Here is a 24,163-nt window from a genome sequence, read left to right on the forward strand (position 1 = left end):
TTATTGGTGGAATTTCTATTTCATTGACACACCGCCTTATTCGATTACCCGCGGTAAAGCGAACAAGCAGTTGTCGATCAGTATCGGTACTAACTTATGTCGGAAGTCGGAACTCTGCTACGTGGTGCATCGGACTGGGGTTGACTACATCTATTCCAATTTAACCCCAAGTCGAAACGCGCTAAGCGTTTTCCTAAAAAACACCTTTTGTCGCCACTCCTCTCTCTCTCATTGAAGCCTCAGCTAGCTACGGAATACTGGGAGTTCAATTTCACGGTCATTTGGAAGTCAAGGCTAAATTAGACTCCAAAAAGCTTGGTGTGCTCAGCAAGGCGAGATGATACTTCATTCCGAGCCACCTCTTGCAACTCTATAAAGCGCTTTTTGGTTCCTCCGGCCAGTTTTCCCCTGTTATATCAAAAAACACAATATTGGGGAAAAAAGGTTTGGAGTCAAATTACTTACTCGGCTTGTCATATATCTCCGAGGGTTCACATCTTGTTCTTTCTTAAGCCTCACACATAACTTCAGACCACGCCAACACAAAATTAACGAACATTCAGGTATTGGAAAATAAAAGTAACAGAATACTAATCTTTCACCTACCATAAATATATATCGAACACAAACTTAATGAATTTAAAACAACTTTATGTTTATAATATAATATGTATTATTGTCAAAAAATTATAAAAAAGTTCTCTACCACTCTAGTCTAACTTTCTCCTAACCGCAACGTGTGACTCATAGAAGTATGCGTCGAACGAGTTATCTTGCATTACCTAAAATACGTACGAACTACCGCAAAAAAAATGTTTACCTACGAGGCGCACACCTGTAAAATAAACTACCCTCACATATAAAAAAAAATATTACTTCTACTACATACATTCAAATCGAAGCTAAGTGAATATGTTAGACAAAATTACTTTTAAATTCATTTCTTATAATTATTTTTTATTCATGTCTTTGGTTACTTTGAATAAGAAATAAAGTCTTTCAACCTAGAGTTCAGACTAGTGCCTGTTTGGAGATATGGTTGATTCGAAGAGTGTTTCCGATAGATCCGTGTTTGCGCTTCCCATTCCTATAAATGTTAAAAAAAAGGTCAAAACGAAAAAATACATAGCTTTTTATAACTAGTCTTTGTAACGGTAACGAAATAATCGTTACATTTTCAAAATTTAATAAGATTATGGGGTCCGTTATGATATATTTCCCCACAGAAATTGGAAACTTTGTCGTCGTAAATCAGATATCCCAGGGGAGCTCAAAATGTCACTAACTCTGAAAACGGTTCTATTTAAATCCAAGCCACATAGATAAGTGTTTTCTCATGCAAAACTAAATTGGAATTTCTTTAATATTACAATTAGATAGACGTTTATATGTAAATAATATTTTGAAAGAAATTCTACAGAAACGCGTGCCTGGGGAGACCCAGGGATATGTTAGTCGGTAGCCGTAATTGTGTATAAAAATCCTTTGAAAGATTTTAAAAATGTTACGGTATAGATGGCAGGTAGGAGTGAAATATTAATATGTTTTTGTTAAGCTGCGGTTATACTAAGCGTGGCTAAGAATGGAATTAAAAAAAACGTAATTCTGACTTCCGTCCTCTAAAAATACAGTGTACTAGCGGACCCGAGAGACGTTGTCCTGCATACTATTTCAAACGATTAGGATATTAAACAAAGTATTAAATAAAAGACAAATAATGTTTTGGGAAACGAAGCCAGATGGTTTGATTACGCGCTCTACCAGTTAAGCTATCCGAGACTCCTACCTGAAAAAACAGCTGTTTAGTTGTAGTATAGATAAAATATCCTAGATACCTACTGCAGCGCTATCTGCTAAGCGAATTTGTGAATTTAAACCATCCAGGGCGCCACCCAAACTTATACAAAAAAAAAAACATTCAAATCGGTCCAGACATTTAAAAGGAGTTCAGTGACATACACACGTACAATATGATTATAATAAGGATCGACCCTCATCATACTCAGTAATTGTGCAAACAATATAACATAATATATATGATAAAAACTCCGTTTTGAGTTGGTTAGAAATTATCGAGAAAATCGTTGTACAGCTGGATTAGTAAACGAAATTTTATGTTTTACCAAGTAAAAAAATGAAACCTGGAATCTTTAGATAAAGGAAAAATTAACTTAAACCAATGTTCTTCCATCTTCGCTACTATCGCGCCTTGTTACTGTAAAACTGGCATGTGTAGCAAAATACAGTAGACGTAGTAAATATAAATCGATTAAGTTACATAAAAAGACTAGCAATAAAAATAAATAACCTGTATTCGAATGCTACATAATGAGGATTACATTAAGTTTACGGTTCTCCAAGGTAAAAAAAAAGCTTCATTATTGTCTCTTATCTTCGCAATTATTTTCAAACCTTTCCCCGCTATGACCTTTGCTACAACCTTTTTAGGTCTGGGCCTCAGATTTCTGTATCTGTTTCATGATTAGTAAATCGAATAGGCAAATGGGTGATCAGCCTTCTGTGCCTGACACACGCCGTCGACTTTTTGGGTGTAAGGCAAGCCGGTTTCCTCACGATGTTATCCTTCACCGTTCGAGCGAATTAAATGCGCACATAGAAAGAAAATCCATTGGTGCACAGCCGGGGATCGAAGCTACGACCTCGGGAATGAGAGTCGCACGCTGAAGCCACTGCCAGCACTGCTCTCAATGTCTCTTCTTCATAAAAAGTCTTATACTTAATTTTCTAATCAAAATTATTTATTTCTATTTTTTTATTTTCAGAGAAATACTACGAGAGTACAGCAATGAGACATCATGGCGATTTTGGAGGAAGCGACGGCTTGTGGTGGCGCTGCTTGCGTTCTTTGGTTTCTTCAACGTGTACGCCTTGAGGGTCAACCTTTCTGTTGCGGTGGTAGCCATGACGGAGCCTATAGAGCACGTTCTGGATAATGGAACTATTGTTTATGTGAGTTTCACTTGACTATAACATGAACTTTACTTTAGTTTCAAGGATTTGTGAAGGGACAATGACAATGCGGGGCAGGTCTTTGTTTAGATTTGACATACTGTAATGACATATACATTAGTAGGACATACAACGAACATACTTAAGCATTGACTTGTTTAAGGTATCGCACAATATGCTTACAAGGAGTAGGTATTAAGAATATCCATAGCATCAACTGCATCACGAGCACACCCCACATACATACCCTCATTTGCATACAATAACTTTCACAACATTGCACATCACAGCCGAATTAGTTAAATGTATTTAATATTTTTTTTATTTTGAATTTTGATTAATATATTCCTTTCGTAAATGTTTGAACCTTTGTGTGTATATATGTATTCCATCTCTAGTAAAATTGTTTTATATAAATTATATTATTTGTAGGATTACGGGATAAATGAATAATTGAAATTAAAATATCATTGTATATATTGGTGAAACCGCAATAAATACCTTGGAGTACCTAGTTTTTGAATTTAAGGTGAACATATAGACGCGGCGGACAATTTGTTTCTATGTAATATAAGAGGCTGGATGACTATTTTGTAGGCTTTGTCAACCTCTTCCACTGTTCTCTAGAATTATATATCTCTTATCGTTAAGGCAGCGTTCGTATGAATCGCTTTGCAAATCTTACTACCAACAAACTTAAAGTATAGGTTTAGGATGAAATTTTTAGGAAATTGTAAATGAAAAACAGTAATTTGTAATTTGAAAGAAAACAATTTTTTAGCCGGATTAAAGCTATTTGTATTATTATAAACTTATAATTATTTTAAATCTTAAAATTTTCCGACGTTTCGCGTGCTTTACAGCGTGCGTGGTCACGGTGACTGAAGACAAAAGGTGTTGAATGTCAAAAGTATCACAGCTGTAGAGAAAGTTGTGTTATCTGTATTTATTTCTCCGGAGTTGGTATCGACTAAAAGATGACGGGAAGAATAAAAATAAATTTAAAATTATGTAAAATAATTATAAGTTTATAATAATACAAATAGCTTTAATCTGGTTATAAAAATGTTTTCTTTCAATGTGTACAATGTTAACCAAAGACAATAGTAAGTAATTTTCAAAACATATAAGTGAAATTCAAATTCCAAAAATGTAATACATTTTGTTTAATAACCTTAACACTAGAATTGCGGGACGTGAGACCCACATCGGAAACCACTGATTTGGGGGATTTGTTAGGATTGTGTTTGTTGTAAATTAATAATTTAACTGCTTCTAATAAATAATAATCCAGTAGCGCTACAACCCTATATGGGTCTCAGTTTGTATCCGTTTTCTTATCAATCATTATTGTCTATTACAAAAAATTTGGCAAATGTCGTCGATTTTTGGATTTGAGACATATTTCTCAATGTTTTCCTACACCGTATGACCGTGTCTTAGGTACCTAGAACCTACACTATGAGTTATTCTCGCGAAAATATAATTGCGTCCTTTTAGCTTGTCACTTTATTATAATGGAATTTTGATTCAATATAAAGTGAAGCAAGGCGTATTGGTTAAAAAAACAATGGCAACAAAAACTTATAAAAATTACTTACTTGCGCTCTACGCCATTGCTTTGGGAACTGGTAATAAATGTTAATTTAGATCTTCATTTTTTATCATTCAATTTTATAAAAGGGCGTTCCAATTTTGAAAAGGCTGGCAACGTACTCACGAGCCACAATAAAAATGTCCTTGGGCAACGGTATCACTTAACATCATTACCAATAATACCATACATTTTGATATGATTTTATCACTTTTAGTTATTCTACGTTAAATTATCAAATCTGTGGTCGTCTAATGTAAAAATGTATGATTTTTCAGGCTCCAGAATTCGACTGGAGCTCTCAAACCAAGGGTCTAGTACTGAGTTCCTTCTTCTATGGATACATCGTCACGCAGCTGCCTGGTGGATGGCTCGCGGCTAAAATAGGAGGTAACAGGTTTGTTCCTTGTACTAAAACACAATGTACTAATTTAGATACACTATTTTCAATCGTCTAAAAAGTGAATCAAAAATATTCCGTTTTGAATTTATAAAAAAAACTTTCAGCACAAGTTTTGATATATTTAAAAAGTCGACAACGCACTCACAAACTAATCCCGACTGGAAGCGTAAGTCATGCATGGTTGGATAAAAATTTCTACATAAATATTTTTACGTATGGACGGATCTCGCTGTTGGCTGGTTGAGTCTTTACAGCTCATTTAGCTTACGAACGTAGCTCGGCCGGAATCTCCTGCGAGACTTGGACCTCGAGAGTAAATGATTCTCTTCTATATCGTCTGATTCTGGGACGTCGTTTTGTACATTCATAATGACATCTATTGTTAAATAAACAAGATAAATTATGAATTCAAACAGTATATATAAAATGATATACCAGTGGCCACAAATGTAAACGTTTGATATGGTTTTAACAGAATGTTTGCGATCGGCGTAGGCGCAACATCTTTGCTGACTTTGTTCACTCCGCCGCTCGCGCATACGAGTACAGCTCTGCTCATCGCTGTTAGAGTCGTTGAAGGGTTGTTTGAGGTAGGACAGTTGTTATATTACTTTTAACTAGATGACACTTTGAACTTCGTACATACTTTTCCGGGCGGGTAAGAGCGTGATGAAGTATTTCAAGTAAATTAAAATAAGGAGATTTTTTTCAAGTCGTTCAGGATAACTTAATAAATGAAGTGTCTTAATAAAACCATGTATATGTCGCAGTAAAGTTGTTGAGTCAGAGAGTTAATTGAATCTCTAGACAGTTAATTAAAAATCGATATTCAATCAAGTCGCTAAAGTTCCGTCAGACAAGTGGTTGAGCGAAACGTTTAACGAGTTTACTAAACTTTGCTAAGCAAGACTAACCTAACCTTAAACAAAACACGGAATTTCCAAGCTCTCAGTTCTTCATCATCACACCGAAATAACAATAACAAATGAAATAATCATGGCGGAGTCTTGTTTTACCATCTTGTTTACATTATTAATCAACACGCTGGCTCTCGGTCAGACAGATAGTTAAACGTTTTTGACGATTCTTTATTTTAATCAAAATGGTAACGACTTGATTGAATATTGACATTTAATTAACTGTCTAGAGATTCAAGTAATTCTTTGATTTAACTAGTTTACTGAGACATATATACTGGTTCTAATACAAATATAAGTAAACAAATGTGGCGCAATTTTAGGAACAACTGATAGGTTTTGTTACCAGAACCGTTCGTCAAATTAAAGTTTGCCATTGTCGTCATTAATTCAAGGAATAATAAAAAAAAATAGTTGGATTTTTATAAGATAGTAAAATTAAAAGGACTCTGTACGTTGTATTTGAGAGCTAAACTAACAATGTCAGTCTCACATTTCAAAATGGCGACGGTAGTTCCAAAACCTTCGTGTCAAAACTTAATAAAAAATAATCATACGAAAGAGATTGGATCTCATACTATGAAACACAAATTTCTCATGGCTTATATTTATATATATGACAACCAAATGACCATTTTGTTTAATAGAATGTCAAGAATTTCCCAGTTAGGAACAGTTTTTATTGGAAAAGTTTTAGTATTTTTCTTTACAGATTATTTAGGTTTCCAACCGTTTAAACCTTCTCTGAACTTTTATTAATATTTTAAGATCATAATTAGCCAAATCGGTCCAGCCATTCTGGGGTTGTTTTGTTTTTAGTTTTTTAATTTCTTATTTTTCCTGTTTGGATCCAACCGAAAAATACCAAATTGATTGAATTTTTGAAGGCAATAATATAGGATTGCAGAAATATTTTTTTTATTTATGTCCAGGGTGTGACATACCCATGTATCCACGCGATATGGTCCCGTTGGGCGCCGAGTGACGAGCGCGCTCGTCTCGCGACGTTCGCGTTCAGCGGCAGTTATGTCGGCACGGTCGTGTCTATGCCCATTTGTTCTCTACTAGCGCACTATACAGGATGGCCTGGAATATTCTATGTGTTTGGTAAGGAAATATATAGAACAAAACTATTTACTTTTATATTATATTTAAAAGACTTACTAATTTTCTGATTATGAAAGTTTACGATTTTTTTTTTTGCACCGAGTTACTAATGTGCGGATTTAATTGTTTTTGTTGGCTAATAGAAATATGAGCCATGTGCGCTTTATTGGTGCAATATATGGCCTGTGATATAGAAGAACAATATATAGAAAGAAAAAATGAACGATACTATATTAAAAATAGTTTTATTATCGGACGTCAAGAATACAAAACTCTTCGTATCACCTCGACGTCCGTCGTTCCACAACTGAGCGTTTCTTTAGAGCATTTTATGTCACCACCACTACGTGGAACCAGCTGCCCACTGGAAATATTCCAAAGCAATTCGACTTAGGGTCCTTCAAGTTAAGAGCGTACCAATTCTTAAAATACTAGCAACGCAATTGCTCTGGCAATGTAAGTGTCTATGGGCCACATATCACATTGGCATCACTTAACATCTGGTGAACCTCTTGGTCGTTTGCCCCCTTTTCATTTCCATTTTTTTTTTATTTGAAAAAAATGAAGCGTGATTATTTTCTGTATAATAGAAATATGCATCCAAAAAAGTTATGTTTTTCATTATATTTAAACTTAAATAATTCCAGGAATAATCGGCCTGGTGTACACCACCATTTGGTGGCTTGTTGTCAAGGAATCACCGGAAAAGGATTCTCACATCACAGCCGCTGAACTCAAATATATTCAAGTATGAAAATTCCTTGGATTTTTCTTTATTTTAGATTGTTTTTGCTGCAAGTATTTATTTATTTGCTTATGCCAAGTCATGATGAAATTACCAGAAAATGTTTTGCCTGTCTTTTCTAAGTATATTTTTAAAGCACAATATCTCCCTTGGATTTATGTTATTAAGTACTAGCGAACCCGACAGACGTTGTCCTGTCTTAACTGTGATTATTAATTTCGAATTGGTCTAATTAACTAAAAATGCTTTATGGTATACAACATTATTTGTTTGCTAGTTTTGTTGGTATTCCGACCAACTGGCCATGTGAAAAACATGGATTAATGCCACATACAATTAGCGACTGTAATTATTTTATATGTATTTTATCAATATAATAACTCCGATCGAAGCATTTGTTTTTAACGATATTCATTTTTCTTACTTCCCTATTGACGACGTTTGCAGCACACATTCTGTCAATGTTATGTCAAACGCCATATGGTTACATGAAAAAAGTTTGAATGAAATGGAAAATAAATTGCTATCGTAACAAAAGTATTCTTGAATTTTCTAATTTTCCGCGCGATTTTCTTTTTTTTCATAATAACCTTCACCTGACAATAATAAAGACAACAAAAAAAGAATTAGCGAAATCGGTCCAGCGGTTCACGCGTAATGCTGTGACCAAGGGAATTAGATATATATATATATATATATATATATATATATATATATATATGAAATAATCAAAGAATAAGGCGTTGCCATGGTTACTAATACATTGTATCTTGTTTGGAACTGACGTAACCATGGAAACTAAATATTTTACGGTTGTGTCCTACTCTTGGACGGTGACCGGCTTGATGATGCAATAATATTTTTTTAAGAAGTAATAATATTATTTGTTTTATTTCATTTTAAATGGGCTGGAATAGCTATTTTAAAATAATTAAAAGGAATAAGGCGTTGCCATGGTTACTAAATTGTTTGGAAATGACGTAACCATGGCAACAAACAAACAGGTGTCAAACTTTATTCCCACTTAATAAACCACAGTTTAATCTAATTCCAGGACTCACGCGGCACTCAAGCGGTGGAGGGGTCTAAGATTCGACACCCGTGGCGTGCAATGTTGACCTCTGGCCCCGTATGGGCGATTGTTATGGCCCATTTCAGTGAGAATTGGGGATTTTATACGTTATTGACGTTTTTGCCGACATTTATGCAAGGTAATTGTTTATTACGATATCAAAGTATATACAGTATTAATATCTGTGTGTTTGTGATAATGTCATAAACTGCTGAACCGATTTTTATAAGGTTTTCATCAATTGATGAAAATTCCTGAGAAAGGTTTAGGTGTATAACTTATAAGAGCTGGAAGACGAGACCTTTATTTATTTATTTTATTAAAGTATTCCTACAGCTACTCATTAAACAATATTCAAAAAATTACATTAAACACAAAATCCAAAAACGGAATACACATTCAAACATAAACATAAAGCACAGTTTTACCTATTTGTACAAAAAATATAACAAAGTACAAATTCATACTAAATTCTAGATTATAAGTTCTAAGATTCATTGATCAGTATAATAACAATTTAATATTAAGGAAGAATAACGAAGCCACTATTAATAAAATGTACCAGATTATAGATTTGTTATATATTTTTTTACAAATATTTAAAAAATCGCGCTATAACCTGTTTGGGTCAGGACCACAGATTCTGTATCTGTATCATGATAATTTGTCAATTGAATAGACAAGTAGGTGATCGGCCTCGTGTGACTGACACACGCCGTCGACTTTTTGGGTTGAAGGCAAGCCGGTTTCCTCAATATATCTAATTTATGCTACGGAACCCTTAGTGGGACAAACCGTTTCGCACTTGACTACTTTAACAAAAAATGTATTTAAAAAAATATGTTGCAGACGTTTTCAAGTTCGAGACGTCCCAAACGGGGTGGCTGTCCGCGGTGCCTTACCTGGCAATGGCTATCGTTTTACAAGTAGCCGGGCACATGGCGGACTGGCTGCTGCGCATGCGCATCATGACGAGGAGCAATATACGGAAACTTTTCAATTGCGGGGCTTTTCTAGCTCAGGTATTTTTGTAAATGTCGTACTTTGAGATACAAGAAAAGTAGAGTAGAGACTTCTTAGTACTAAATTTTGTCCCTGAACCCTACGTCAAATGACATCAGGCACAAGATTTTTTAGGACAAAACTGAAGGTTCTAACGTTGCTATTATTATAACAACTTATTAATATTACTAATTATTTATTTAATTATTACGATTTATTAATATAATTATCACTATTTATTAATATTATTTTCACTGTTTATTAATATTATTATTACTATTTATTATTATTATAATCACTAATTATTAATATTATTATCACTATTTATTCATATTATTATCACTGTTTATTAATATTATTATTACGATTTATTTATATTATTATCACTATTTATTAATATTTATATCACTTATTATTATCACTGTTTATTAATATTATTATTACGATTTATTGTTATTATAATTACTATTTATTAATATTATTATCACTATTTATTAATATTATTATCACTATTTATTAATATAATTATTACGATTTATTAATATTATTATCACTATTTCCAGACAATATTCATGGTGGCAGCTGCATATGCGACGAGTATTCTCGGATGTATCGTGTGCCTCACCATAGCTGTGGGCCTTGGAGGCTTCGCCTGGTCCGGGTTTAGGTATTTCACTCATATTACTCACACTTTATAATATTAATAATGTCTGGTGCCAAGTCATTTATATATATAAAGCTTCGAGGTACTACAAACTTAGATGCGTATAGAAAGTAATTTTTTTATTATCAATAATTATTAAATATATTTTTTTTATTATTTTGTGCCATCTGCTTTCGAAGGTGGGCGTTGGCTACTTTCTTCTATTACTAATTACAATTTTATTATAATTACAACAAAAAAATAAAAAAAAAAATCTATCACTAATTGTTATTAAATAGTTTTTTTTTATTATTACTTATATTTTGTTCCTATTACTAATTATAATAATATTATTTTTCAGCGTAAATCACTTGGACATAGCGCCACCTCACGCGAGTGTGTTGATGGGGCTTTCGAACACAATCGCCACTTTGCCCGGCATTGTCAGTCCACCGTTAGCCGGATCTATCGTTACTGATAAGGTAATAACTCCATATAAATTATGTAGTAGACCGCTCTAATACAAACAAACATAGAGGTTACCATGTAAACATGTTACCAGTTTTATCTGTAACTACGTACTACGGTAGAACAGTTCGGGGTTCACATACATATGCTGATAATGTTTTTGTTATGTCCACATCATTCTTCCCTCATGATTTTTTTATATATGTAGTTTTGTTTAATGATAATTATAGACTAGAAATATATATTAATATGTCATATTTAAAACGCGTTCCCAATTTAAAACTATTTTTTTTTTCTAATAATAAATAATAATAAAAATATTAGGCCAGTAATAAAATTATTTGAAACCCGTTCCATATTTAAAACTATTTTTTTCTAATAATAAAAATATTAGGCCAGTAATAAAAATATTTGAAACGCGTTCCATATTTAAAACTATTTTTTTCTAATAATAAAAATATTAGGCCAGTAATAAAAATATTTGAAACGCGTTCCATATTTAAAACTATTTTTTTCTAATAATAAAAATATTAGGCCAGTAATAAAAATATTTAAAAGGCGTTCCAAATTAAAAAAAAAATTGTTTTAATGATAACTATGGGCTATAAAAATATTTATCAACGCCATCTATTAATGAATTTCAACATTTCCAGACTGCAGAGCAATGGCGGATAGTTTTCTTCATATCGAGCGCTATCTATCTAATCGGTGCAATAGTTTACTACATTTTCTGCTCAGCGGAGAGACAACCGTGGGTCATGGAGTTCGATAATGACGCAAGTTTTGATACAGACGCAGCATCCGTCACCACAGCAAGGGGCGTCGACAATAAGGCTTTAGATAGTTCGGAGATTTAAGACTAATTGTCCGTTTTAGGTATTTGAGAAATTAATAATTGTACTGTATAATTAGTGATACATACAAGAGCGGACTGTCAAAATTGTCCGTTTCAAATTAAGTACCGACGGTTTTATTGAAAAATCCAACAGATCTTGGTGTAAATAAGGGAGATCCCTCAAAAGGACTATTTTAATTGTACGTCCGATCTTCGTATAATATTAAAAACAGACTAAGGCCCGTATTAGAACGTCAATCTTGAATCTAGTTTCAAGAGCTGTCAAACCATTTTTTTTTTTATTAAATTTGACACACTTGACAATGCTCAAGATTCTGACATTATAATATGGACTTTAATGCAACTTATATAAAGATCTAAAGGCCAACTTATTAACAATGTCAAGTCAAAGTGTTTGAAACGACACTTAAGTATGACTCTCGGACGTCAAAAATGTATTGGATTTTGACAGGTCTCGTTTCTGAATCTCACCTTAAGCCCTCAAATTTTATAGTAATAGTAATGAGATCTTACAGTTTTTTTTTTAATTATACAATACACACTATTTGAATAGATGTGTTTGGTTTTTTTTTATACCTGGATACAAGTCCATTGGGCGAAATCTTCTACAAATTTGACAGCAGTGTTACCAACTATATCTTCGATCTTTAAATAAATGTTGCTCTGCTATGCGTATGTTTAATAGTTTTTCTCTACTGACAAAGTCTATTTAAGGGTTTGATTTCCCTAGAAAATTTGGCACAAGTCTGACTTTGCAATATCAAAACAGACACACAAAAATTTTACTATTAAATAGTTTTATTTTGTTAAGTGTAAGTGTGTAAGCTATTATGAAGAGTCAACATTAGTTTTAAGAGAAACATTGCTTTTTTTTAATTGCTCAAATTACACAATTATTTTTAGCTTTGCGATGTTTATAATATTATATTTTTTTAAACTGTATAATGAAAAGCTTCGGAATTATACAGTTTGTAATGTCTAAAAATCCATCAATTATTACTCTTCCTCAATAGATTTTATTACCAGTGATACAGATACCGGCAAACTTCTTGAGCATTAAACAAGGGAGTGGGGGGTGTCACTCTTACCCCCCCCCCCGCCAGTGATACCTAAAAATCGCTTCTGCGCCAAGGACATTTGTTCAAGATCTTTGCCGGTATGTATATCTATGTAATGAGACCTTGGACCTAATATTTTATCAAGTAACTAACAGAAGTCTTGAATAAAAAGAAACTCTGTAAATCTATCTTATTTACGGGAACACAAAAAACATTAACATATATCCAGTATATGTGTTTAGTTGCAAACTCACACAGTGATATATAAATATGGAAAATTATATGTATGATTGTGGCTCACTTGTAGTGCTTTTCATGGTAATAAAAATTTGCTATGTTTTATTAACTTGTGTATTCTGCCATCTATTGACACATAAAAATATAAATTTCATAATTACAACATATGAAAAAAAATTACGCGTGTTTAAACTATGAATGTTTCGTGTTATTTATGCCTCGCATAAGGGTTATGTTTCGCTTAGTGTAAATAGGAATTATATGTTGTCGTCATGTTTGTATATTTGATTTATTAACTGTGATTATTAAATATATAAAGCATTTTTATTTTATTTATATAATACCTTTAAATAGAAAAATTTAAATACTTAGAGTTATGTAAGAAGCACGAAAAGTGCGTATCAATGGCATTGAGAATGTCCATGAACATGATCAATTAACATCAGGTGTAAAAAAAAGTCCGACATGAAATAAAAATCACTCACATTTCTTTTTTTTAATCTTTAATACTCCGGTCCCATTGCAGTTACAGGCCTATTTAATAGGTATTGGCATCATAGTCCATCTGTTTCATAGACAAGTAGGTAATCAGCTTATACCAAATACTAAAATAAATTTCCTGGGTTCAAATAGAAAACCCTGTTTGTGCAGCCGACTGTACTGTCTCAGTGAGTCTCAGGTTTAAACTTCAAGGTAAAATAATATTGACATATATGTGTAACAATGGGATAATTTTTATAATTTAAAAACGATTTTATACAATATCAACATTATATATAACTATTTTTTTTTTGAAATGAGAAAGTTTTTAAATGTTATATTTGGTTATCACGAGCTTCAACTGAAACTAATGATATGAAAAGTTTACGAGTGCAGTTTCGTTTAAGTAAACAATAACAAATCTTAGATTAGTATGTTTAATTTAATTACTATAAAGTAAATAATGATCCGATGTCGCGTATAATATGTAATCAATGCGTCAACTTCCTTCACAGTACGAGTAAGTCTTAGATCATTAAATGCGTATAGAAAGTCCATTGGTCAACTGCGGGGATCGAACCTATAACTTCATGGATGGGCAATAAGCCAGCACTAGTATACAATAAAAAAACCATTTCATATTGACTATTATAAAACAATAATCAACGAAGCTTAAAAATACGAAGTTTTTATTTTGAAAAGAGACATCTATGGATGTCTTTAGAAAAACTAATAACGTTTTCTCGATTTTTCTTTATCATATAAAATCTAAATATACTATGCATTCAAGTAATTTTTATATCATAACTCGTCTAATTTTTAAAAGACTGATACAGTTAACAAATTTGTGTTCCGTGCAACTAACATCTTTATTTTCCGTATTATAATGGTAAAAAGTTTAATATTCCAATTGTTTGCTTAATAATTATCAAGATATTAAAAAAATATATTCAATATAAGTAAAATGTTATATTACTGTGTAAATAAAGTTTTAGAAAGTACTAAAAGCAAGTGAACGATTCAAAACTATTCTTGACGTCGCGCTAAAAGCCGTGCGGAACATCTTTGTCGGCAAAACTCAAAGGCTTTAAAAAGAGGCCGCCTTCTGAACAACCGCTCATTTTTGTTTAGTTTTTAATTTGATGTGGAACTGTCGCGTTGTTTTATTCATAGTGATTGACGATGCAGAGTACTAACAATTATTCCGTGAATTTATTAAAAGTGATGGAGAAAACTGGATACCCAATCGTCCAGAAAAATGGCCAGAGGATATTCGGCCCACCGCCTGATTGGGTTGGGCCTCCACCGCCACGAGGCTGCGAAGTATTCGTTGGTAAATTACCACGCGATGTATATGAAGACGAGCTGGTTCCAATTTTTTCTAAGGTCGGGAAAATCTATGAGTTACGGCTTATGATGGATTTCTCTGGATCCAATAGAGGATACGCCTTCGTCACCTACGCCACCAGAGCAGAAGCGATCGCTGCTATCAAAAAGTTGGCCAACTACGAGATAAGGCCACGAAGGCACATCGGAGTTGTGGAGTCCGTGGATAATTGCCGTCTCTACATAGGAAATATTCCGAAAGATGCTACGAAAGAGGAGGTCTTCAAGGAATTGAGTAATCGTGTACCCGGAATGGTCCGGGTCATAATGTATAAGAACTGTTTTAACCGAAACCAAAACAGAGGATACGCTTTTGTGGAGTTTGTTTCCCATCGCGCAGCAGCTATGGCCCGAAGGGTGCTGGTCCCGGGTTGTGTCCGAATGTGGAACCGAGATATCATGGTGGACTGGGCAGAGCCCGAACCAGAGGTTGAAGATGAAGAAATGAGCCGGGTGAGTTTAGCTTATTGTAAAGTCCAAATTTTATTTATAAACTTGTAGGTACCCACTAATTATTATTTTATAAATCCTAGCAGGCCAATCTATTATCGAATCGAAATATAATAGTTAAGACTTTCAACTTTGTTTTGTATTCGTAATTGATAAACAAAAGTGCGTAGGTGTTTTTTTTTTCATGAATAAATGGCAAAATGTACGAAGTTTAAAAATTGATAACACTAATAAAAGAATTATTACAGGTTAAAGTGTTATATGCCCGTAATTTAAAAATTCGAACTTCACCCGACACTATTAAGGCGGCTATCGAAGCTGCTATAGATAAGAAAATAGAAAAAGTCAAGAAAATTTGTGATTACGCGTTCATTCATTTCTACGAGCGCAATGACGCCGTAGAAGCTTTTAAGAAATTGCGAAACGTGATTATTGACGGAAGCCACGTTGAAATTAAGTGGGCTAAGCCGGTGGATAGAGAACTCTATCGGGTACAGAAGCTTAGGCGCGGAAATGCGAAGTTTAATACCAATCTTAACTTATCTCAAACCCTATTGCTTTATAAACAGCACCTCGAGAAGAACGAATACGCAAGTTGCCCAAAAGATGAAGGAATTGGTTCCAGCTATGCGCCAGATTGTTGTTCCCCAGTTCAATGTACGCCGTGTATGCAAGAAGACTTCATGACTACTCCAGCTAACCTTGAATCTGCTTGCAGCAGGTATTCCTATTGTAGAATAAGCTTAGATTATACTTATACTCTTTGCTTTTTTGAGGCTGCAGTAATGACAATTGGCTATTTATGTAATTTACTTTGCAAAAGGCAAGGTAGAAATTAATAAAAAAAAATTTCATTACAGATATATGTGGGCTCGCCCTACCTACAAGTTTCATTCATATATTGATGCCAATGGAAAAGAAAATTATGTGTGTGCATTAGAATTGCCGCTTGTTGGAGGTCCATTGTTCCATCCTCCCAGATCCTTGGGTCCTCTTTACTCCGTTCCATGTATAACACTGCAACAATCTCGCGTTTATGCTGCTTCCATTGCCTTACAATCATTAAAGGTATGTGGCCTATTTCTATTCAAATAAGAGGCAAAAGGGTCTGGAGACAGACCTATTATTGTGACACTGTCACCCATGGACTATATATATATATATATCGCTGGTGTTTCCGGCCTTTTAATAGTGAAACAACCAAACTTGGGAAGTGCTTGCACATTCAATACCTTGACCATACACAACTACTGTGTATTTCTGTGTATTTCTTGCATGCCATGTAATATTATTTGATAAGGTCTGGTTTATTGTTTTAACCCCTTTGAAAATTGTACTTCTGTATAAACAAACATGTTTATGGGTTAAGATTCAGATGGTTTTAGACAAAGCCCTAATGTTGGACTATATTGAGGGTTGGTGTAACAAATACTACTTGCAATGATGTATTTAATTTTAGCAACATGGCATGGATCTCCTTCAGCTGACTGATAATCGAGTCTACCGTCCCATACTACAGTCGCTGCCTCAAACCTACATCAGGCCTTGGGACTGTGCTCAGCCTGCGTATTATCCCACACTACCACCACCTATACCAGTAACAGTTCCCACTACATGGTAGACTTGAAAACTGTTTTAATAAATAGCTGTGCTTTTATTACCAGTTTTCAAGATATTTTTGACTAAATGTTTAATTAATGTGAAATATCAATTTATTATTGATGTAATAATTTGTATTTCCAATAATAGTTGCCATGTATTGTAATCTTAAACCGTTTAAGCAATTGTATGAATTGTTTTTAGTGTTGCCATCGAAACATGCAACTTGTTGATTTTTGAAAGTTTACCTTTAACTACTAAGAGTAGAATATGTAATGTTAAGTTCCTTTGACTTTTTCCCTTTAGTTTTGACTTGGTGTAGACATTTCAAAATGTTATAATATGTTGTACATAGAGGCATTATTTACTTAGGTAAAGCTACCTCTGATACTTCCTTCCTTGTGTTTATACTTAAGTATATCCAGAGAGAAGGAAATGACTTTTTCTATAATAAAAATATAACAATATAAAGGTTTCTTTTTCTTGAATTTCGACCCCTATAATGATCGTCATTTAAAACAGACAACTGTTTCTAAGGTTAATAAAAATGTATTGTTTAAATTAATATATCAATACATTTTTTTATATTAAACAGCATAAACTCGATAATATTAAATAAAGACATTTTAGAATTGCAAAAGATGGTTGTGCGATAGAGTTGTTTTTCCTAATAATCACGACAGCGCTTTGAATTGTATTTTTTTAAATCACATTCGAGACGTAAGTGTCGGTTGGGTAGTTAAAAGGTAACGTAAAGTGGATTCCTCATTCGAGTTTATCAATTATAAACTAAGACTAGTTGGGTAGACATTGTGACAATAGACCTATATAGAAATAACATGCATACTATATGGCTGTATCCCTTTTGGTTGAAGAAATTGTTAATACGACATTGGCTGCTAGCAAACGGTCAAATATGGATGGCTTTCCATACTTTGCCATACAAGATAGAGACAATGGATTATGGAAGAGAGTGAGTGATAAGCCACCTGACTCTAGCGACGCTCTTCAAAGCCCTCGGCACGAAACAATGTAAAGAGGCTACACGAGTGGTAGCTATACTCTCGATTTGTCAGTTGCTTACAGATACTGGCAAACTTCTAGAGCATTAAACCAGGGAGTGGGGGAAAGTTTGCGCATCGTACACAGCGCGGGCAGCAGGACACAAACGTCAACTGATTTACCAAACACGCGATCGACACGCCACTCTCCCGCCGCTGCGCAGCATTCTGTTCCTTAATTTTGTCTTCACCGTCTCAATCACCTAAATTTGGCTTCATTATTTCAAAGACAAATTCTGGGTATTCCCCGCCCCGAAACATACCACCAATGTGATAAATTGCCTACGTTGACATATTTTTTTTATAAAACGGGGGGCGTTTTGGGCAGGAGGTTCACCTGATGTTAAGTGATACCGCCGCCCATGGACACCTTCGACCTCGCGAGTGCGTTGCCGAGAATTGGTACGCTCTTTGAAGGACCCTAAGTCGAATTGGTTCGGAAATACTTCTGTCGGCAGTTGGTTCCGCATAGCGGTGGTGCGCGGCAAAAATTACGGTATTAATCCGAACAACTGGTACTGGGAAGCCCCCGCCCAGAGGTTATAGAGTTGCAAGCGATGGCCCGGAGTGAAAAGAACACTGATTCGGTTTTATAGAGTGGTATAGTGATGTGCGTAATAATTGTAGAGGTGCATATCATAACGGGATAGGTACGATCGATATTATGTTAAGTATTAATAAGAATACATTTTCGCTATTTGTAAATAAAAGGTTTTAATTTGTAAGATAAAATGTTTGTTTCGATGTTTCGAGAGAAACTGTATAGATCGTAACGTGGTTCTGAAAACGGCCGTTTCTATTTTTTTCTAGGAATATTGCTTAATTCTTCAAAAATTCTCATCTGTATATTCCCTATCTGTGTCATCTTCCTGTAGGTTAATTATCAGAGGTGGTGCTTGATCTCTTAAAATACGTTTCTTTAATCCTCAAGGATAAGCAATCCTGCAGATCCTCGGCATGCCTCACACACTTGGCCCAGTCTTCTTGAGTAACTTTATCAATTGCGTTGTGTAGAAGAAGTTCAACATCAGCAATGTTAAATATATGATTTTGTGCAACATTTTCTTAGCCTTAGCCTAGCCCAGAAAAGATCGATGGGGTTATGTTGACATTGATATGGAGGCAGTTTCAATACTTAGTGACCCCTTTCGTATGCCAGCTGATACTTTTTTTGTGTTACTCTCCTTCACTTTTCATAACTAGTCGTCCCTTATGTTATGTATTCGAGAAAGGAATGTTCTTTGTCAGCCATTCTCGAATGTCACTTTTTTGTAGATGATGTGGGTATCTAGGGTTATTTATGTTTATTACAGAAGGTTCTTCAAGAACATTTAATAAATCAGAAAACTATGCCGTATAATAAATATTATGCCGTATGTCCATCGGCATTTTTTGAAACTGACCATCGTCAACATTTTTCTCATTGAAGAATATCCGCACTTAAAATTAGGCATGTTTTTCTTAATATTTTTCTAGAATTGTCATTAAATTAATCAATGGTACGTTTTAGTACGCTGAGATCAAAGCTATCAAGATAAGTGACAGTCGCTGTCTTCTTAATATTTGCCTGTGATGCTTCGGTTTTTATTCGATCCACGGTCGCTCTACTAAATCCTACTGTACACACATTACCTGTCCACATCGTATCCCTAACTTTCTTACTAACTGACGTGAGACTTATCTTAAATTATTGTGATTTATGTGTCTTTTTACTTTTCATTTTAAATGTATCATCTTTTTAGTTTGGTTTGTTTTTTTTTGTTTCCTGTTTAGTTTTGTCTTAATAACTGTGTATAACATGTATTTTTGCACTTCCTGCTATCTTATGTAATTTAATACTTTTTTTTCTTTACTCACAGTGGTTGCCTGGAAGAGGTCGCTCGAAAGCGATAAGGCCGCCAGTTGCCCTCCTTTTGATTTAATTATGTTCAATTTTTTTATATTGTAACGAAGTGTTAATAAATAAATAAAATAAAATAAATCCACATATCAGTGCTGCAAGATCTCGTAGATTATTGAAATTAAGGCGAACTTTTTTCTCGGGGTTAGTTTTCAATTCTTTTAAAAACAGGAACACCTTGTCCATTGCAGCCCCAACTTGAGTCTTGATGTCACCATTTAATGTCTTAGAAATCACGTTAGAAAATAAATTATCCATTGTGCGTATCGGGAGACCAATAATACTCTTGTCAGCAAAAGTAAGCAAAGCTCTCAAAAATAATAAAACATAAGAGTTATAATTCTTTGTAGAAATCTTCTAAAAAGCATTTTGTTTTCACGCATAGCCTAATATGTGTAAAAAAGTAAATAATTACTCTTGACTGGGTCTTTGATTTTCTCATTTGGTGTAAAGACCATCCAGTTACATTGCGTGCACATTCCTACTGTCAGTGACATTTTTTGGCCGACGACTCAGTTTAAAATGTGTCCACTATATTATATACTCTGTTATTGAATCCTTATGATATTTTAACAACTTCAGAATATATAATGTAAAACTAGCTGTTTATTTTGAATCTGCATTTTTGTATGTGTTTGATTTTGGTGGCTTTTATTATTGAAAAAGTTTAAATTCGTATTATTTGTCATTAAAATAAATTAATATAGTATCAAAGTTTCAATATCATAATACGTATAAAAAGTAGTTACTAATAAAATCGTGATTTTCCTTTATGCTTTTGTTGTGATACACTTTATATCAATACAGAATAATATGGCTTATTTTGATTTTGATCGCCCTCATTCGTTATTGATTATTTTTAATGTTATAATAACCAACACATATGACAATTGACAATAATTTATAATCTATACTTCCTAGGTTTTAAGTCTGTGGTTTTTTCTCCTTTAAAACTAAAAGATTATAATAATAAGTTATCTGTGCCTAAATTTGCACCAATTGGCAATTACTAATATTACCAAAATATATCAAAACAAACTAGAATCAAACAATCGCGTCAAATCACGAATAGTAGATAAAATTGCAAGTTTTGAAAAATAGAGATTACAGGTATTGAGACGGCGGAGTATGGGCACTGGATTTTCCAAATATAAATAATGTATCGAAGAAAAGTTGCTACCATTGTGAAACCTTTTTTTTGTAGAGAACGGTCCTCTTTACTGCTTCGAAAAGTGCCAGGAACCTTAAACATTGATTTTAATGTTAAACAAATCAGTTGCAGGTTTTTATGTATTGGCAATTATGATACGAAGCCAGACTTAAAAGATAAAACTCAGGAAAGCTGCTCATTCACTTATAGAACGCATACTTGCGGCGAATTACGGGCTTCTAATAAAGGCGAAAAGGTTATTTTATGTGGTTGGGTTCAATTTATACGCTTATCAAAATTTCTTCTCCTAAGAGATTCCTACGGACTTACACAATGTACGATAAAGGATTCTGATACTAGTGTTGCTGATATACCACTTGAAACCATTGTGAAAATTCATGGAATAGTTGTTCCTCGCCCCGAAAATACTTTTAACCCTAACATGAAAACTGGAGAAATTGAAGTATCTATAGGAAAGATTGAAATCTTAAATCATGTTGAGAAACTACCTTTTAATTTACGTGAGTACCAGAAGCCTAAAGAACAGCTTAGGCTTCAACATCGCTACATTGATTTAAGGTTTCCAGAAATGCAGTATAACTTGAGACAGAGATCACTAATGTTGCATAATATGCGACGTTTTCTGATTGAAAGGCATAACTTTTGTGAAGTTGAAACACCCACTTTGTTTTGCCGGACTCCAGGTGGTGCACGAGAATTTATTGTTCCTACCCATCATACTGGATTATTTTACTCTTTAGTTCAAAGCCCACAACAGTTTAAACAAATGTTAATGTCTGGTGGTGTTGATAGATACTTTCAAGTGGCACGATGTTATAGAGATGAAAGTACAAGACCTGATAGGCAGCCAGAGTTCACGCAACTTGATATTGAGTTATCCTTCACAACATTAGATGGAATTCTAGCTATGATTGAAAATTTATTATATGTAACATTCATTAAAGACTTACCAAAACCACCATTCCATAGAATGACTTATAAGGATGCTATTGAAAACTATGGTAGTGACAAGCCAAACGTAACATATGATTTAAGATTAAAAAATATCTCTTACCTATTTAATGATAATCATACTTTCTATGTTATTCCATTTTCAAACAAATTGGGTAAATTAACTGCTAAATATAAAGAAAAGGTAAAAGAATTACAAAAGAAATACAATGTGAAAGTTGTTTTGGATGAACATTTGATGAAAGAGTTAGGTAATGAAGTTGCTAGTAAGATAAAAAATGTAATAGGAGTTGAAAATGCAGGAATTGTAGCAGTTGGAGGAGAAGAAAAAGTATGCCTATGTTTAGGTGAAATTCGCCAGTTTCTTGCACCCTTACTGGAATCTAAACAATTATTACATATAGACAATACAATGAAACCACTGTGGGTGGTGGACTTTCCTTTATTTATTAAAGGTGAAAATGGCTTAGAAACATGTCACCATCCATTTACTGCTCCACATCCTGATGATGTCCAACTACTGGATACAGATCCCGAAAATGTTAGATCTTTGGCTTATGATTTAGTTCTAAATGGAAATGAAGTTGGAGGTGGTTCAATTAGAATTCATAATGCAAGATTACAAGAAAAAGTTCTAAAGATTTTAAAAATAGACTCAAGTAAACTGAGCCATTTCTTTGATGCTTTAAGAAGTGGATGTCCACCTCATGGTGGAATAGCTCTTGGGATTGACCGATTAGTTTCCATTGCTTGTAATGCAGAGTCGATAAGAGATGTAATTGCTTTTCCAAAATCCCATGATGGCAAGGATCCACTATCAGGTGCTCCTAATGTAATAAGCGAAGATGACAGAAAGTATTACCACTTAAAATAAGGAATTTATTTTTACATATATATTTTTGTTATAAACTTAATCAGAAAGTTTTATTTTAAAACCTTGCATATATTTTGGTTATAATGTCTAACAAACATTAATTTGTCAAATGATATCACAATCAACTTCTAATAAAAATAATTACAGATATACTATATAGATGTAAATATATTTTTTTTTACAAAGCAAATAAACAATAATATGAAGCTTAACAATACTAAAGCAATTATGTCATACACATGTTTTGTGTCAGGTGCTCCAATTAAATGAAGACAGAAAATATTACTACTTAAAATAATATATTTAATTTATTTTTACATATATGTTTTGTTAATAAACTTTATCAGAAAGTTGTATTATTTTTATACCTGGCATAAACATATAAACCACTTAACCAAATATGTGAATAAAAAGTTTTCAGTTATATGGATACACAGAATGTATTTCCTAATATTAAAAAGTCCAGTTTTCCCAACCTTTTTTGTGCTGTGCCCCACCTAAGCCTTTCTAAACATCTTATGCATAATTTAAAATATTAAATGATAGGTTACAGAAAGAAATTAAGAGGAAATTGTAAACGATACACTATAAATAATTAAAATTCAAAATCAATTTAATAAATTTTCGCGCTTATGTCGTCGGTACTAAATAAATGGAAATAATGATAAAAACAAAAGTACTCATGAGTTTTTAATGAGTGATATATCAATTTATAGTACATTAAATTATTCGAAATGACCTCCCTTATTTTTCATACAGGCCTTAAAGCGCCGCGGCCAGTCGTCTGTCGCAGGACGCACCATATTACTTCAGACTCTCCAATTTTTTGTGGCTTTCATCACGGACCTTCCTCTCTAAGACCTGCCAAATTTTATAGTCCAAAGGATTAAGGTCCGGACTGGAGGAAGGCCAATCCTCATGTCTAATTAAGTCGATGTTTTGACGCTCAAACGAGGCTTGAGTGGTCTTGGCTTTGTGTGCATGCGCAGAGTCCTGCTGGAACACGAAGTGATGTCCCGCAGGCAGGTCTTTGACAAGCTGATCCAAAACCTTCTCTTGGTACACTTTTGCATTGGTTTTGACCGCCTTTTCGCAAAAATAAACCTCAGTTGGCCCGTAATAGGACACTCCAATTACTGATGATGGATGATGTTTATGTTACCTTCGGAACTTAATTTTCAGCTTCTTTAGAACTCCTAGCGTACAATATATCATTCTG

General features: G+C 33.7%; 3 protein-coding genes across 4 annotated transcripts in view; all 3 read left to right on the forward strand.

Annotated features, from left to right (window-relative positions):
* LOC123712079 (vesicular glutamate transporter 1) overlaps window positions 1-12,600 on the forward strand; it is a 34,352-nt gene extending 21,752 nt beyond the window's left edge. For both annotated transcript variants that reach the window (XM_045665021.1, XM_045665020.1), the window contains exons 2-11: window positions 2,784-2,970; window positions 4,843-4,961; window positions 5,443-5,557; window positions 6,817-6,991; window positions 7,639-7,739; window positions 8,791-8,947; window positions 9,658-9,830; window positions 10,374-10,477; window positions 10,815-10,935; window positions 11,575-12,600. In XM_045665021.1, the coding sequence (XP_045520977.1) occupies window positions 2,784-2,970; window positions 4,843-4,961; window positions 5,443-5,557; window positions 6,817-6,991; window positions 7,639-7,739; window positions 8,791-8,947; window positions 9,658-9,830; window positions 10,374-10,477; window positions 10,815-10,935; window positions 11,575-11,778 (1,456 nt within the window). In that variant the 3' untranslated portion in view covers window positions 11,779-12,600. The remainder of the gene's footprint in view (window positions 1-2,783; window positions 2,971-4,842; window positions 4,962-5,442; window positions 5,558-6,816; window positions 6,992-7,638; window positions 7,740-8,790; window positions 8,948-9,657; window positions 9,831-10,373; window positions 10,478-10,814; window positions 10,936-11,574) is intronic.
* A 1,949-nt stretch (window positions 12,601-14,549) lies between these two features.
* LOC123711867 (probable RNA-binding protein 46) lies at window positions 14,550-17,458 on the forward strand. Its single transcript, XM_045664711.1, has 4 exons — window positions 14,550-15,391; window positions 15,637-16,109; window positions 16,249-16,456; window positions 16,848-17,458. The coding sequence occupies exons 1-4, from the start codon at window positions 14,735-14,737 to the stop codon at window positions 17,007-17,009; spliced, it is 1,500 nt and encodes a 499-aa protein (XP_045520667.1). The 5' UTR covers window positions 14,550-14,734; the 3' UTR covers window positions 17,010-17,458.
* Window positions 17,459-20,970: 3,512 nt separating this feature from the next.
* LOC123711591 (aspartate--tRNA ligase, mitochondrial) lies at window positions 20,971-22,984 on the forward strand. The gene has a single exon (XM_045664200.1). The coding sequence runs from the start codon at window positions 21,106-21,108 to the stop codon at window positions 22,942-22,944; it is 1,839 nt and encodes a 612-aa protein (XP_045520156.1). The 5' UTR covers window positions 20,971-21,105; the 3' UTR covers window positions 22,945-22,984.
* The last annotated feature ends 1,179 nt before the right edge of the window (window positions 22,985-24,163 follow it).

The sequence above is a fragment of the Pieris brassicae genome, chromosome 7 (genome assembly GCF_905147105.1).
Source record: "Pieris brassicae chromosome 7, ilPieBrab1.1, whole genome shotgun sequence".
Lineage (NCBI taxonomy): Eukaryota > Metazoa > Arthropoda > Insecta > Lepidoptera > Pieridae > Pieris > Pieris brassicae.